At 41.0% G+C, this 16,178-nt stretch overlaps 1 protein-coding gene across 8 annotated transcripts in view; it reads left to right on the top strand.

The window, feature by feature from the left end:
* The window catches only part of tacc2 (transforming, acidic coiled-coil containing protein 2), a 269,026-nt gene that overhangs the window by 210,604 nt on the left and 42,244 nt on the right, over positions 1–16,178 (top strand). For 7 of the 8 annotated variants that reach the window (XM_060842045.1, XM_060842046.1, XM_060842047.1 and 4 more), the window contains one exon: positions 2,058–2,192. The exons of the other annotated variant lie outside the window; for it this stretch is intronic. In XM_060842045.1, coding sequence (XP_060698028.1) covers positions 2,058–2,192 — 135 coding nt within the window. The remainder of the gene's footprint in view (positions 1–2,057; positions 2,193–16,178) is intronic. 8 annotated transcript variants of the gene reach the window in all.

Here is a 16,178-nt window from a genome sequence, read left to right as displayed (position 1 = left end):
AAAGACTTGATTTCAGAATGCGTGTTGACATAAAAAAACCATTTTACATGCTGGATATAATGACCAGGTTTTAGAATGGTAATGACTGCAAAATCATCAGTATTTGTTTCTGTTGCTCCCTAGCAACTTTAGGAATTTGCACACATGTAAATAATGCAGAAATCCAGAAGTCTTCAAATAAGTCTCAGTTACTGTACCTTTCAGTTTTTAAAGAATAAAAGCAAGGTACAATCTCAAGAATGCTGAAATCACATTTTTTTTTGATATGAATTTACAGAAAGTTGTAACTTGTGTACATAAGTACAGTAAACCACTTGCATTGTAACTTGTTGCAAAGCCTAATTGCACCAACAAAAAGATTAATTTAATCAAGTCACTTGTCCCTCAGTGTAGCAGTGGCAAATCTCTGGTATCTTTTGTTCACTGCTGCAAAAACAAATTTTTCCTTCCGTGTGAAATATATAAGTAATATATTGCAATAGAATGTTTAAATGTGCAACTATTTTTTTCAACATGCATATTTTATTTGAGAATCAAATAAATTATGTCACAATGTAATGTTTTGTATAGCAGACTAATTAATTCTGACAAAGTAGTTTTGACTGGTGAAAATGATTTTGATTTTAGTGCTGTGATTATCTTCTTTTGCATTGATGTTAAAATCACAAGCATTTATACAACATTGTTTTCAGATTGAACCTGGTATGTTGAAGCCTTGTGTGCTTTGTCTGCATTCTTGCCTCTAAGGATCACCTGTAATATCTCTTCTGACTGTATAGCAGGGTGAATCATAGATATTAAATATGGTTCCTGGTATGCCCCAGGGTGCTGTGTAAAAGAGTTATGCTACATCATTTTGGACAACAATACACCAATGTTGATTTAGCTAGATTCCTTTATTCTTTTCAACTAAAAAATATTTTATGGCTCTTGCTGGAATAGCAAACTGTGATATAGAGTGGCTTAGGCAGTGAGATATTTGGAACCTCAAGAATAGTGTATCTCCTTACCAAATGAGACTTAGGCTTTAAGAATGAAACTGTTGAACAGCTGAGATGGCTGAAATTATGAGAATTAAGGTGTGTGAACAAGATTAAAATCAGGTCCAGAGAAAGAAAGGGTGGAAGGGAAAGAAAGACTCAATTAATAGTGAGAGAAAACAGTCGGAAGGGGTCATAAGGAAAATATCAAAAATATAACATCTTAACTATCAAAGATCAATTTACCACTTTAAGGAAAGAGTCATCATTGTTTAAATTGTTCAGTGTTTGGGTGCAAGAAATTGATTGGAGCTACTTTAATTATCACATCATTACAAAGCTTCTGGTATTTTTAATTAGCAGACTTTGCTTTCTGTATTATGTTTAATGAGTGACACATTGATTAAAGTACAAATATATCAAGTTTACAACAACAGGGGGAATTGAAAAAGGAATACAATTTATGTGAAGCAAATGGCAAAGTGGCATAAAATAACAAGCAGACATAACAAGCATAAAAAAATTCTAGAGATTCACAATTTACATGATATCTCTTAATCTGCTGAATTGGCGGCCAATTTGTACATTACTATCAGTGTGTGTTGTTCAGAGCTTGTTATTTTTATCCAGTTTGTTTTGGCTTGACAGTGGAAACATCAGTTATATATTCTATTTCTTGTAGTTGACAAATTCATGTTTAACACCAGAAAATATAAATGGGCTGTAAATGTAAAGGGTAAGTTTGGATCACTACTACTTTGAAACTTTCGGAGTAGCTACATCAAACCAGTGAAACAGTAGTTCAGAGTAGAGCATTGATGACATATGAATATAAAGTCAGGTTTTGCAGTTTAGTTTTCTATTTTCATTAGGCTTGGTTGTTACCTGTTTTGATGTATTGATAACAATGCCATTAAGTACAGTAACATTTAGAAAAGCTAATTTAGTCACGGGATTTTAAAAAGTGTCACATATTAACTTAATCACAATTCATGTATGTTAAAATATATTTACGAGATTAGGTTACTAAGTTGCCTTAGTCCTGAATTATTGCACCTTCACTACCCTTCTGCGCAGGCAACTCCTGAGGAACCTGTTGCCTCTGCAGATGCCTTGTTAAGTAGGATTATAGGACACACAGATGACGAGCTTGACTATCTACAGCCTGACACAGCTGAAAAGAACCCTTCAGCATTTGCGTACAAGTTACAGGTTTGTACCAAAAATCATTTCCTGCTCCATTACCGCTATTTGTGTTTGCATTCATTTTCATGTCCATTTCTGTTTGTTGTCCAACATTTGATCACAGTCAAAGTCTTACACTTATTTTTTTCCAATACTGCTTTTCTGTGGATTGTTTCCTGCCAATTCAATGCCAGGAAGAGCTAGTGTATGCAGCCATGAGGATAGAAGCACTGCAGCTAGCCAAAGAGCTTTCCAACTCTCCCAGCAGCTCCTTAGATTATGAGGTATCCCGTACTGCCTGGAGTGTTGTGTTTGTAGTGCACTGACTAGTGTGTGTACATTAACTTGATCAAAAGTTTTCTACTGTGTAAAGCATGTTTAAGTAATTTTTATGTAGTTTTTAAATAAGTCACTTAAGAATAGAAGTTCTGAATTGCCCCTTGTTGACTGCATGTTTAAAACAATTCCTCCCTTTTTTCCCTTTATAGATTGTAGGTTGACTTATGTCACAAGGTTTAGAGTGTGACTTTGCATGCATAACGTAATAATAGCTAGCCTAGGGGTTTAATAGGAAACTTTACTATTGCATTCAGCTTGCTTGACTTTCCAAACTATCTCCTGCACTTTGAAAAGTGGTTGAATAAGTATTCTGATAGATACTAGCTTGCAGAATTAGAAATAAGGTCAGAGAATACTGGAATTGCTGAGTAGAGCACACAGCATCTGTGGAGATTAAAAACAAAATTACCATTTTTGGTCCTCGAACCTATATCAAAGCAAGAAAAAGTTAGAGATGATGCAGTACAGAAGCAAGTAATGGGCTGAAAGAGAAATTAACAAAAGGAAAGGTCTGTATTAAGATAGAAGGCAGGAGAGATTAACTGACAAAATAGATGATAGTGCAAGGCCAATGGGAAGAGAATGGGACAGTAAAGAAAGAAAAGGTGGGACTAGATGAGGTATAAGAATCATCAGTGTGGATGCAGGCCATTCGGTCCATCAAGTTTCACACTGACACGCTGAAGAGCCCCACCCAGGCCCCCCCCCATTCCCCAAAACCCCATAAGCCTGCATTTTTGGACGGCAAACCAAACCTTCACATCCCTTGACACTATGGGCAATTTAGCATAACTAATCCACCTAACTCGCACATCTTTGGACTGTGGGAGGAACCGGAGTACTCAAAGGAAACCCATTCAGGCACAGGGAGAATGTGCAAACACCAAACAAAATGTGCCTGGAATCAAACCTGGGACCATGGAGCTATGAGGCAGCAATGTTAAACACTGAGCCACTGTGCCACCCTGAAAATCTGACTCTGGTGGGACTCGAACCCACAACCTTTGGCCACTTCAACAACTCTGTATAAGTCCAATGCATTCTCCATTGTGTCCCTAGAGGCTCAAATAAATAAACAAGATGACAACAGCTACTGTCCAAATAGATTGGGGCAAAGGTTATAGTCTGAAATTATTGAGCTCAGTCTTGAGTTTATAAAGTTATAAAATGCTAATCAAAAATTGAGGACATGATCCTTTGGCGTATTGAGTTTCATTAGATCACCATAACATAGTATAACAAAAACAGTGAGGTCAGGGTAGGAGTGGGATGGAGAATTTGAAACAAAAGCTAAAGGTCATACTCATAGAGTGAACAGAAGTCTCAGAGTTATTTTGATCATGCAAAAAGTGGATAAGAAAATAGTGTACAAGATACACCAATGCACAGGACTTTTCAAAGTTACAGGCTCTCTTCACTATCTCTGTGAACTGATGGTGAACAGATGAATTGGAATAATGTTCACTTGCATACATTCCGAGGCAGCCTTTAATGTTCAAACTTAGAATGCAAAGATCATCAAGGTGTCTCAAATCCGAACAGCTGTTACTCACCGCAGATTTGGATGACACATCTTTCATTCATAATTCTTTCATAATTATATTAGCATGTAACAAAATGTTTCCAAACGTACCTGTTTGATCACTCAAAACCAGCCGCTACCTAATTAATAGAAGCACAATATAATTTCAGTATTTTCCAATTAAATCCCTTTGGATTTGTTGGAACCTCCGGACAATAAAAACAAATAGGTTGATGAGTTACAATGAAAACATTAGAATGGTAATGCATCCATAAACTCCAGCCATGATTTTCCTAAAGGTCCTTGTGCTGTTGTGAATTGAGTTGGATTGACATTTCAGTGAGCCAAAATATAAATGAACAATCCAATTACCCGGTAGTCATAAAGTGAGTCTTGTTTATGATGTAAAAAATGATCCAGCATCCTATTCACCACACTTTGTTAGGGGCTCAGGACTGAAAATTGAGCCATTTTGCTTTGCTGGGCATGGATTGGCAATAAGTCTGTAAGTTAGCTTGCTGAGCTGGAAGGTTTGTTTTCAGACGTTTCATCACCACACTAGGTAATGTCATCAGTGAGACTTTCTGGTGAAGTGTTAGTGGTATGTCCCATCTCTCTTTCTGATTTCTTAAGGTGGGTGAAGTAATTTCTGATTTTTTTTCAAGGGTAGATAGATAAGATCTAAATCGATATGTTTATTGATGGAGTTCTGGCTAGAATGCCATGCCTCTAAGAATTCTCTTGCATGTCTTTGTTTTGCCTGTCCGAGGATGTGTGTTGTCCCAGTCAAAGCGGTGTCCTTCTTTGTCTGTATGTATGGAAATCAGTGAGATGGGTCATGTCTTTTGGTGGCCAGTTGGTGTTCATGTATCTTGTTCAAGTTTCTTGCTAGTTTGACCGATGTAGTGTTTTTTACAGTTCTGGGCATGGTATCTTGTAAATGACGTGAGTTTTACTGGTGGTGTCTAATAGATCTTTAATTTCATTAGTCATTGTTTAAGTGTTTTGGTAGGTTCATGGGACTACCATGATGCCAAGGTGTCTTGAGTAGTCTGGAAGTTATTTCTGATATGTCTTTGATGTAAGGTAATGTGGCTATAGTTTTTGGCTGCGTGTGTTGACTTGTTTGGGTTTTTTTCTGAGGAATCGACGGATTGTTTATTGGGTACCTGTTTTTCTTGAAAACGTATAGATCTATTTCTTCTGCTTTTTGTAGTTCTTTGAAATCATTGAAATAATGACTTAATGCAGCCTTGTTTGTGGGTGTTGGTCAGTGTGTGGAAGCTGGTTGGAAGCTCTCCATTGACTGTACTTTCAACTGTCATGTCTAGGAATGTGAGTCTGTTGTCGTTCTCCATCTCGTTTGTGAATTTTATGCCTGTCAGGATATTGTTGATGGTGTTCAATGTTTCCTCTAATTTGTTCCGTTTTGTGATGATGAAGGTGTCATCCATGTAGCGCACCCAAAGTTTGGGTTGGATAGATGGGAGAGCAGCTTGTTCAAGTTTCTGCATTACTGCTTCTGCTGTGAGCCCTGATATTGGTGATCCCATAGGCGTTCTGTTGACTTGTTTGTAGGTTTCGTGATTGAATGTGAAGTGGGTGGAGACGCACAGGTCCACTAGCTTGAGGATGTTGTCTTTGCTGATAAAGTTGGTGCTGTCTGTTGTTTGTGGTCCTGGTTCTCCTAGTAGTGATGCCAGTGTTTCTTTGGCCAGGTTGATGTTAATTGATGTGAAAAGTGGCAATGCTTGAATTAGCCACAATTGTTACTTTGGAAGAACGCTGCATGCAAACTTGATGCTGCCTCCTCACTTACCCAGTAGTGTCATTGTGCCAAGCATGGCATATGCTGCAAGCTGCCTAAAAGCTCAGTTGGCAGGCAAGCAGCATTGCAGAGATAACATGGAGCAGACAGTCTACCCTCTGAAAGGAATATTCAATGCAAGGGAGTCCTGCTGACTGCGTGTACAGACACTGGCTACATGTTGCAAATGCACCTAAGCGAGAGAGTGAGGCCTCCTAGGTTCACAGGTGCAGCACTTAGTCATAGGGTCCAAGCCGGAAGAATGATGTCATTTTAGTGAGTGGCCTGGAAGCCTTGACAAATTACCACCTTAAGGGAAAGGGAGTCAGTGGCCAGAAAGATTAATTCCTGAAGTCTGATTGAAGATCCAGAAGCATTTTGTGCTTCAGAAGGCTCAGTAACCTCCGATAGGTAGTCAAGGCCAATAAATGTATCTTTACATGACATCTCCTACCCACTGCTCCACCAACCTCTCAGGTTTGTCAAAGCACCACGCCTCCATTATTCATCCAGTAGCACTACATGGCAATCAGACCTACCATTTAGATCGAGCTGTCTGGAGCAGAGTCTGTGGTACCTGAGAACATTAGCAGGATGTGGGGCGGCATAGTGGCTCAGTGGTTAGCACTGTTGCCTCACAGCACCAGGGGCCCGGGTTTGATTCCTGCCTTGGGCGACTGTCTGTGTGGAGTTTGCACATTCTCCCTGTGTCTCCGTGGGTTTCTTCCAGGTGCTCTGGTTTCCTCCCTCAAACCAAAGATGTGCGGGTCAGGTGAATTGGCTATGCTAAATTGCCCATAGTGTTAGGTGCATTAGTCAGGGGGTAAATATTAGGGTAGGGGACTAGGTCTGAGTGATTTATTCTTTGGAGGGTTGGTTTGGACTTGTTGGACCAAAGGGCCTGTTTCCATGCTGTAGGGAGTCTAATCATTAAGGATAACAGGATGTTATTGCCTTGTATTCCTTCTCAACTCTGCACTCGCCCTACCTTGCTATGTGGCATGGTGAACAAACTGCTGTTCTTTCACACTAATATTCCCTTTTCACATTTCCTGAGTTTGGACAGCCAAGATCAGAAGCTGCGTTTTCAGTCCAGTATACCAAGAATGAAAGAGAGTGAGCACTAATACAACTTTGAAGAGACCCCCTTCATTTGAACTGATCATCACAGAGAAAAGTTAGATACTGATACAGATATCTACTTTAAAGACTAGTATAGAAGTAGGCTAGCATGCAATGATTCGCTAGGAGTGCAGGGGTTTAAGCCACACCCAGGGGCAAGGGTATTCATTTAACAGGTCGATGCAGAGCAAGGTTGTGGGTGAGTTCTGGTACAGAGCTGATGACGATCTCACTGAGGTGGAACATAGGAGAAGATATACAACGACCGTGAATGCCTTGGTTGGATGCAAAGCAGCATCCTGCTAATGTCAGAGAGGATTCTGACTCCAACTTCGAAGGCTTCTTGCTGAACTTACTCTCTCAGTGGCCTTTGCTCTATCTCATGCCATGCTCAAAATTCAGAGACACTGCAACTGCTGATCCCATTGCAACCTAAGTGTGAACAGATTGCAAAATCTTGTGCCCTTTTTGTGAGATGTAGCAATACTTCTTTCCAAATCCAGGAGCTCATCACATACACTTCGCAGTACTTGCAGAGATTGTCAAATGCAATTTCTTCCAAATTATTTCAACTACAAGATGTTTATCTGGTCCTTCGATTGCTCATGCTGGGTCCCTCTTCTAGCTGAACCATATTCATTGATGAATGATAATTGAAAATTGTAGTATAATGAGAGGCATGTAAATCATGAAGGAGCTGAGCACATGACTGTAACATCAGAAAAAGAAAAGACTCCAAGTTGAATTAGCAAATGAAGAGAGGTCTTGGATACTGCACACTAGAGAGCTGTATTTGAGAACCTACCATAGGCGGATAAAAATGAAGGTGTGTTACAGTACATAAGGAGTTAAATAGCCTTCCTTAGTGATTAGGAACCATCAGCTTCAGGGACAGTGTTTGTCAACATAACCACCGTCTGAGACCACTATCTCAATGTACAGGTGACAATATTGCCTGGAATTATTCGATGAGGGCAAACACGTTGACGGAATCTACATGATCCAATTTTGTAATTAGTGGGTCGTATAAGATGATGCAACTGTTTGATGTCATGGCCGAGTACAGAGAACATGGAGAAGTTCACATCAAAACCCTTCAGTGCATCGGGTGCCACATGAACTGCGCAGGAGGTACCCAGAGGTGATATATATCACTATCCGAGTCACTTCTGGGTCATCTGTTAGCAAATGGATCACATTTTATACCTGTACTTTATAACTGTCTGTAAGCAGGTGACAAAAATTGTTCATAGATCCAAAAGAATTGGAGTGTCCATGTTCTGCAACAATTAAAAAGGAATATGATTAGATTCCCTACAGTGTGGAAACAGGCCCTTCAGCCCAACAAATCCACACCAACCCTCTGAAGAGCAACCCACCCAGACCCATTCCCATTCCCCTACAATCGCCCCTGACTAACACACCTAACACTACAGGCAATTTAGCATAGCCAATTCACCTAACCTGCATGTCTTTGGACAGTGGGAGGAAACCGGAGCCCCGGAGGAAACCCATGCAGACACTGGGAGAATGTGCAAACTCCATACACAGTTGCCTGAGGCGGGAATTGAACCCGGGTCCCTGGTACTGTAAGGCAGCAGTGCTAACCACGGAGCCACTGTGCCACCCCTATTCAGCACATTTTTTCTTGGGGCAGAATCTGAGGCAAAGTAATATTAAATGCATAATTACTCCATAATGCTCCAATACTCTGAGGTGCAGGAACACCTCTTCCTCAGGACAAGGCACTAACATGAAGAAACTGCTGAAATGGAACCAGTGCTTATTTTCTGGGATGGAAACATCAATGTCCTCTGGCTAAGAAGCTCATCTATCAGCCAACTTAGGCAATTTGTGAACTAATGAACAATAAATACATGATTGTCACGCATGGTAAATTTATGACTGACTTTGCATTCCTATGTTTAATACAATTTATCGGTTGTGATGAAAACATCTGTTCTAACGAATGTTCAAATACATCAGATGAAAAAGATTGCCAATTAAGAGTCAGAGACATACAACATGGAAACAGACCCTTTGGTCCAACTCATCCACGCTGACCAGATATCAGAAATTAATCCAGTCCTGTTTGCCAGCACTTCTCCCATATCCATCTAAATCCATGGTATTCATATAACCATCCTGATGTCTTTTAAATGCTGTAATTTTATCAGCCTCTACTACTTCCTCTGGCAGTTAATTCCATACATGCACCACACTCTGCGTGAAAAAATTGCACCTTGGGTCTCTTTTAAACCTTTCCCCTGTCACCCTATACTTATGCAGTTTAGTTCTGGACTCCAATAACTGTTATAAGAATTTTCATAATTTTGGTTCTCGATGTGTAACACAATTAACATTAATTGATACCAATGGTGCTGAATTAAGTAATTCAATTACTGTTTGTTTCATAAGTTCATAGTGTGGAGTTTCAACAGTACTTGGAGAGGTGTCTAGTTTACTTCCAAGTTCCCTCAAATATGCTGACAGGTTTATGATGAAATACTCTGTACTTGGTTGATTGAGTGCAGCTCAAACATGACTCAGGATTTAGAATTGTAGAATCATTCAATTTCACAGTATTGAAGGATGCCCTACTACCCATTGTACCCATTTCCCAAAGGAGCACCCAGCTAGTCCCATTAGGAAAAATACAGCACAGAACAGGCCCTTCAGCCTATGATGTTGTGCCGAGGATTAATCTTAATGTAAAATGAAATAACCTAATCTACGCACCTCTCAATTCACTGCTGACCATGTGCATGTCCAGCAGTCGCTTAAATGTCCCTAATGACTCTCTTTCCACCACCACCACTGGCAACGCATTCTATGCATTCTCAACTCTCGTAAGAAGCGTAAAGAACCTACCTCTGACATCTCCTCTATACCTTCTTCCTAATATCTTAAAACTATGACCCCTTGTGCCAGTCAATCCTGCCCTGGGATAAGTCTCTGGCTATTGACTCTATCCATGTCTCTTATTACCTTGTATACCTCGATCCGGTCACCTCTCTTCCTCTTTCCTCTTTCTCTCCAGAGAGAAAGGTCAGAGCTTAATCAACCTCTCTTTGTAAGACAAGCCCTCCAGCCCAGGCAGCATCCTGGTAAACCTTCTTTGCACCCTCTCCAAAGTCTCTGTACCTTTCCTTTAATAGGGCGACCAGAACTGGACATAATATTCCAAGTTTGGTCTCATCAGGGTCTTGTAGAGCTTCAGCAAGACCCTGTTAATGAAAGCCAAAACACCATATGCTTTCTTTACAACCCTATCCACTTGGGTGGCAACTTTGAGGGATCTATGCACTTGAACACCAAGATCCGTCTGTTCCTCCACACTGCCAAGAATCCTATCTTTTATCCTATATTCAGCATTCAAGTTCAACCTTCCAAAATAACTTTGCACTTATCCAGGTTGAACTCCATCTGCCATTTCTCAGTCCAGCTCTGCATCCTGTCTATGTCGCACTGCAGCCTGCAATAGCCCTCAATACTATCAACGGCACCTCCAACCTTTGTGTCATCTGCAAGTTTACTAACCTACCCTCAACCTCCTCATCCAAGTCATTTATAAAGACTACAAAGAGCAGAGGTCCAAGAACAGAGCCCTGCAGGACACCACTTACCACTGACCTCCAGACGGAATACTTTCCATCTGCAACCACACTCTGCCTTCTGTCAGCCAACCAATTCTGAATCCAAATAGCCAAATCTCCATGTTTCCCATACCTCCTGACTTTGAATGAGCCTACCATGAGGAACCTTATCAAATGACTTGCTGAAATCCACATACACCACATCCTTCATCGATCTGTCTCGTCACCTCCTCAAAGAACTCAATAAAATTTGTGAGGCATGACCTGCGCCTCCTAAAGTCATGCTGACTGCCTTTAATCACCTTATGCTTTTCCAAATAGTCACAAATCTTATCCCTCAGAATTCTTTCCAAAACCTTGCTGACCACAGAATTAAAACTGACTGGTCTGTAATTGCCATGGATTTCCCTATTGAAAAGAGGAACAACAGTTGCCTCCCTGCAATCCTCTGGTACGACTTCCATGGAAAGTGAGGAAGCAAAGATCTTCGCCAGCAGCTTAGCAACCCAGGATAAATCTGGTCTGATCCTGGGGATATATCAGTCTTAAAGTTTGCCAAAATTTCCAGCACATCAACATCATCAATCTTGATCTGTTCAAGCCTGTTTCCCAGCTCCTCAAAGTTCTCATTCACAGCAAGGTCCCTTTGCTTAGTGAAAACTGAAACAAAAAACTCATTTAGGGCTTCCCCTATCTGCTCAGACACCACGCACAAGTTCCCTATACTATCCCTGACTGGCCAGACCTTCTCCCTGATCATTCTCTTATTCCTCACATCTGAGTAAAATACCTTTGGGTTCTCCCTAATCCTTCCTGCCAAGCCTTTTTCGTGCTCCCTCCTGGCTCTCCTCTGTCCACTTCTGAGCTCCTTTCTAGTAAGTTTATAATCCTCTAAAGCTGTGCTAGATCCTTGCTTTCTCTACCTTATGTAAGCTGCCTTCTTTCTTTAGCTGAGAAGCTCCTCTGTTCTCGTCATCCAAGGCTCCTTAATCTTGCCCGTTCTTGTCTGTCTCAGAGGAACAAATTTGTGCATCACTTGTAACAACTGCGCCTTAAACAGTCTCTATCTATCTGTTATGCCCTTTCTGTGGAACAATTGCTCCCAATTCCTGTCTGATAGTATCATAATTTCCCTTTCCCCGATTAAATATCTTCCCTTCGTAACTGCTCCTTTCCTCCTTTCCCTCTCCAAGGCTATGGTAAATGTGAGGCAGTTGTGGTCACTGTCACCAAAGTGTTCTCCCATCATGAGATCTGATACCTGTCCTGACTCATTGTCAGGCACCAAATTCAAAATGGCCTCTCCCCTGGTCGGCCTGTCTACATACTGAGTAAGGAAACCCTCCTGAACACACCTGACAAAAATGGCTCCATCCAAACCATCTGCACTAAGGAGGTTCCAGTCAATATTGGGAAAGTTGGAAGTCACCCATAACAACAACCCTGCAACGTCTGCATTTTTCCAAAATCTGCCGGCCTTTCTGATTAGATTACTTACAGTGTGGAAACAGGCCCTTCGGCCCAACAAGTCCACACCGACCCGCCGAAGCGCAACCCACCCATACCCCTTACCTAACACTACGAGCAATTTAGCATAGCCAATTCACCTGACCCGCACATTTTTGGACTGTGGGAGGAAACCGGAGCACCCGGAGGAAACCCACGCAGACACGGGGAGAACGTGCAAACTCCACACAGTCAGTCGCCTGAGGCGGGAATTGAACCCAGGTCCCTGGTGCTGTGAGGCAGCAATGCTAACCACTGTGCCACCGTGCCGCCCTTAAACATTCAATCTCTCTACTGCTATTAGGGGGTCTGTAGAAAACCCCCAATGAGGTGGCTGCTCCCTTGCTGTTCCTAACTTCCACCCATACTGTCTCAGTAGATGAACCCTCCTCGACAACCTTTATTTCTATAGCTATGATGCACTCTCTGATGAGCAATTCTATACCCCCTCCTCTTTTTCCACCCTTCCTGTCCTTCTTAAACGTTCTAAATCCTGGAACATCTAGCAACCATTCCTGCCCCTGTGGAACCACATCTCTGTTATGGCCACAACATCATAGTCCCAAGTACTGATCCATGCTCTAAGTTCTTCACCCTTATTTCTGACACTCCGTGCATTAAAGCAGACACACTTTAACCAATCCCTTTATTTCATCACGTGAAAAACCTTCCCGATAGATTCACCTCATCCTATCACTGCCCCATCTACAACTGTTCCCCTCTCGGATATGTAGCTCTGGATCCCACCCCCTTGCCAAACTAGTTTAAACTCTCCTGAACCACATGAACAAATCTCCCACCCAGGACATTTGTGCCCCTCCAGTTCAGATGAAACCCGTCATTCATGTACAGGTCCCACCTTCCCCAGCCCTACTTCTGTACTCTTCTAAATTCATCACTTTCAAATATATATCCAATACTGCTGAAATTTCATATGCAAGGCACCTCCATCACTCTCCCATTCTGTAAGTTCAAACATAATATGTACAATGACCAATTGTCAGCAATATCCTTCCAAATCAGGTCAAAATTCAACCAAACACATTTCCTTTCATTCAAAAATATTTTATTTCAATCCTTGTCATGAGAAACTAGTTTAGCAATAAACCCTCAAAGAAAAAGGAATGATTTGTTTAACGTCACAGCAAGAAAAAATATTTTTATGTGAGGCACCCCAGCAATTAATGTTTTGAATCTGTTCCATGGCTGGTTTGGGTTTCAGTAAATTAGTCCTGGGTTTTCAATTGAAATTTCATTCTTGTATGAGATCAGACTTAAACATGCTTTAGTTTGGCTGAATGTGTTTTTTAAAAAATCATCTGGTTGTTTTTGCCAAGTGGACTGCTGAAAATTGGCAAATGTGTTGTTTCTCCATTTGTTTTCAATTTTTTAAGTTCCTTCTTCAGACAGATTTTAAATGAATTAAAAACAAGGTCTCGCTGTAGATTTTTCAGATCATGCGAGATTTTGAAGGTTGAGGATGAATGCTTGCTGAAGCACAGAACTACAGCCATCACACACAACTCATTCGAAAGTTCTGGTCTGTGTACACTACATTCTGTCTATGTCAGATGTTTGGGGATCATAGTATAAGGTTATGCTTAATAAGGTGGCTGCACTTCATTTTGCATCATTCTTCATTCCTGGATCCATTTGCATGCTGGGAGCAAATTAAACCTGTGTAGAATTCAAATTATGAGGAGCTATTTGCGAGAGCATTGAAGAGAAAAAATAAACTTTAAAAAAAAACCTGATGCTGGAAATCTGAAACAAAAACAAATTGCTGGAGAAACTCAGCGGGTCTGTCTGCATCTATGGAGAGAAAGCAGATTCAATGTTTCGGGTCCAGTGACACTCTTTCCTGAACTTTGTTAAAATGCATAGAATCAATCTTAGATGCTTTTTTTGTTGCTAAGGCCAATTTATTTGTAATGATGACTGATGAGCGCTCTTGTCAAAAATGAAGGGATCTTGACTCGTTAGCATAGCTAGCTGTTCACTATTTTGTTTAAATGAAAGCAGAGTAGAGCTAACAAGTGAAGATATCTAAACTAGTTGAAGAAGATGGAGGACGGGAAAAATTTCTGGCTGTAACAGCTGCATCTTTTTTTTGAGGTATTTTTGGTGTTGGAGGTGATTTCCTCGAATTCTAGGTGCAGCAATTACTGTTTTATATGCTGTTGCATTGTTTTGGAACTTTGGGGAAAAAATAAGTCAAAACAACAGCAGTTTAACAGTCAAAGGAAGCACATGGTGAGGTCCGTGCAGGAGAGAAAGAGAGAAAGAAACTGACACTGCCTTTGCTGTTTGAGTTCATATATCGCTGATATCGGAGTGCGTCTGGGAAAATTAACAAACAGCGAAATTCACAACTGATCTTGGAGGAACTGTTGGATGAAGTTCACAGCACAGAGGCAGATAAGTGTATTGTTGTTTTAAGTGTGACTTACAGAAAGTCTGCAGTAGTGAGTAGAGTGGGTTCTTTCTTGATTATATGTTTTTGGAGATATGTCTCTTGATTAATATCAGCCATAACTATTAATTTAACCTGGGGTAGTGTTTGTAGAGGAATAAGACGGTGTTATTTTCTGGGTCTGTAGATTGTGAAGGAGCAAAAATAACCTTTAGTAGAGTGATATGTGCTTCTTGTCAGATGTGGGCAATGAGGAATTTGCAACAACAATGATATGTGACAGATGGCAGTTATAGAAAGGGAGGAAATTCTCAGATACAGTCACATAGGTGGGTTAACTCCAAGAAATGTAAGAGAGGTAGCCGGTTGTGCAGAGTCTTTTGTGGCTATACCCATTCAACAAGTATGCTGTTTTGGAAAATGTAGGGGAGGGATGAATTCTTTGGGGAACGTAGCATGAACAACCAAGTTTTTGGTATTGAGACTGGCTCTAATGCAACAAGGGGTACGTCAGATTCCAAGATATCAATTGTGTTAGGGGATGCTCTAGTCCGAGGTATAGACAGACGTTTCTGTGGTCAGCAGCAAAAAAACAGAATGTTGTGTTGCTTCCCTCATGCCAGGATCAAGGATGTCTCTGAGAGGGTGCAGAATGTTCTCTTGGGGAGAGGGGCCAGCAAGAATTTATTGTCCACATTGGAACCAATGACACAGGAAGGGGAAAGATTACGATTCTGAAGGGTGATTAAAAATGTAAAAAGAAGGTCCTCAAGAATAGTAATATCTGGATTACTCCCGGTGTTACGAGATAGTGAGAGCATGAATAGGAGGATAGAGCAGATAAATGCATGGCTGAGGAGCTGGTGTATGGGCGATGGATTCACATTTTTGGGGTAGAAGTTACCTGTACAAGAAGGATGGTTTGCATCTGAATTGGAGGGAACTAATATATTGGCTGGAAAATTTGCTGGAGCTGCTCAGAAGGATTTAAACTAGTAAGGTGGGGGTGTGGTGTTGGGATCCAGGGAGATAGTGAGAAAAGAGGTCAATCCGAGACTGATACAGTTGAGAATTGAAGCGAGTCAAACAGTTAGGGCAGGCAGGGACAAGGTAGGACTAATAAATTAAACTGCATTTATTTCAATGCAAGGGGCCTAACAGGGAAGGCAGATGAACTCAGAGCATGGTTAGGAACATGAGACTGAGATATCATAGCAATTACAGAAATGTGGCTCGGGGATGGGCAGGACTGGCAGCATAATGTTCCAGGATACAAGTGCTACAGGAAGGATAGAAAGGGACGCAAGAGAGGAGGGGGAGTGGCATTTTTGATAAGGGATAGAATTACAGCTGTGCTGAGGGAGGGTATTCCTGGAAATTCACCCAGGGAAGTTATTTGGGTGTAACCGAGAAATAAGAAAGGGATGATCACCTTATTGGGATTGTATTATAGACCACCTAATAGTCAGAAGGAAATCGAGAAACAAATTTGTAAGGAGAACTCAGCTATCTGTAAGAATAATAGAGTAGTTATGGTAGGGGATTTTAACTTTTCAACATTGACTAGGACTGCCATAGTGTTAAGGGTTTAAATGGAGAAGAATTTAAGTTTTTTTTCAAGAAAATTTTCTGATTATGTATGTGGATGTACCTACTAGAGAAGGTGTAAAACTTGACCTACTCTTGGGAAATAAGGTAGGGCTGGTGA

Source organism: Hemiscyllium ocellatum, chromosome 22 (assembly GCF_020745735.1).
Source record: "Hemiscyllium ocellatum isolate sHemOce1 chromosome 22, sHemOce1.pat.X.cur, whole genome shotgun sequence".
Lineage (NCBI taxonomy): Eukaryota > Metazoa > Chordata > Chondrichthyes > Orectolobiformes > Hemiscylliidae > Hemiscyllium > Hemiscyllium ocellatum.
Note: the sequence above shows the minus strand (reverse complement) of the source record. Positions and strands in the feature narration are given on the sequence as shown.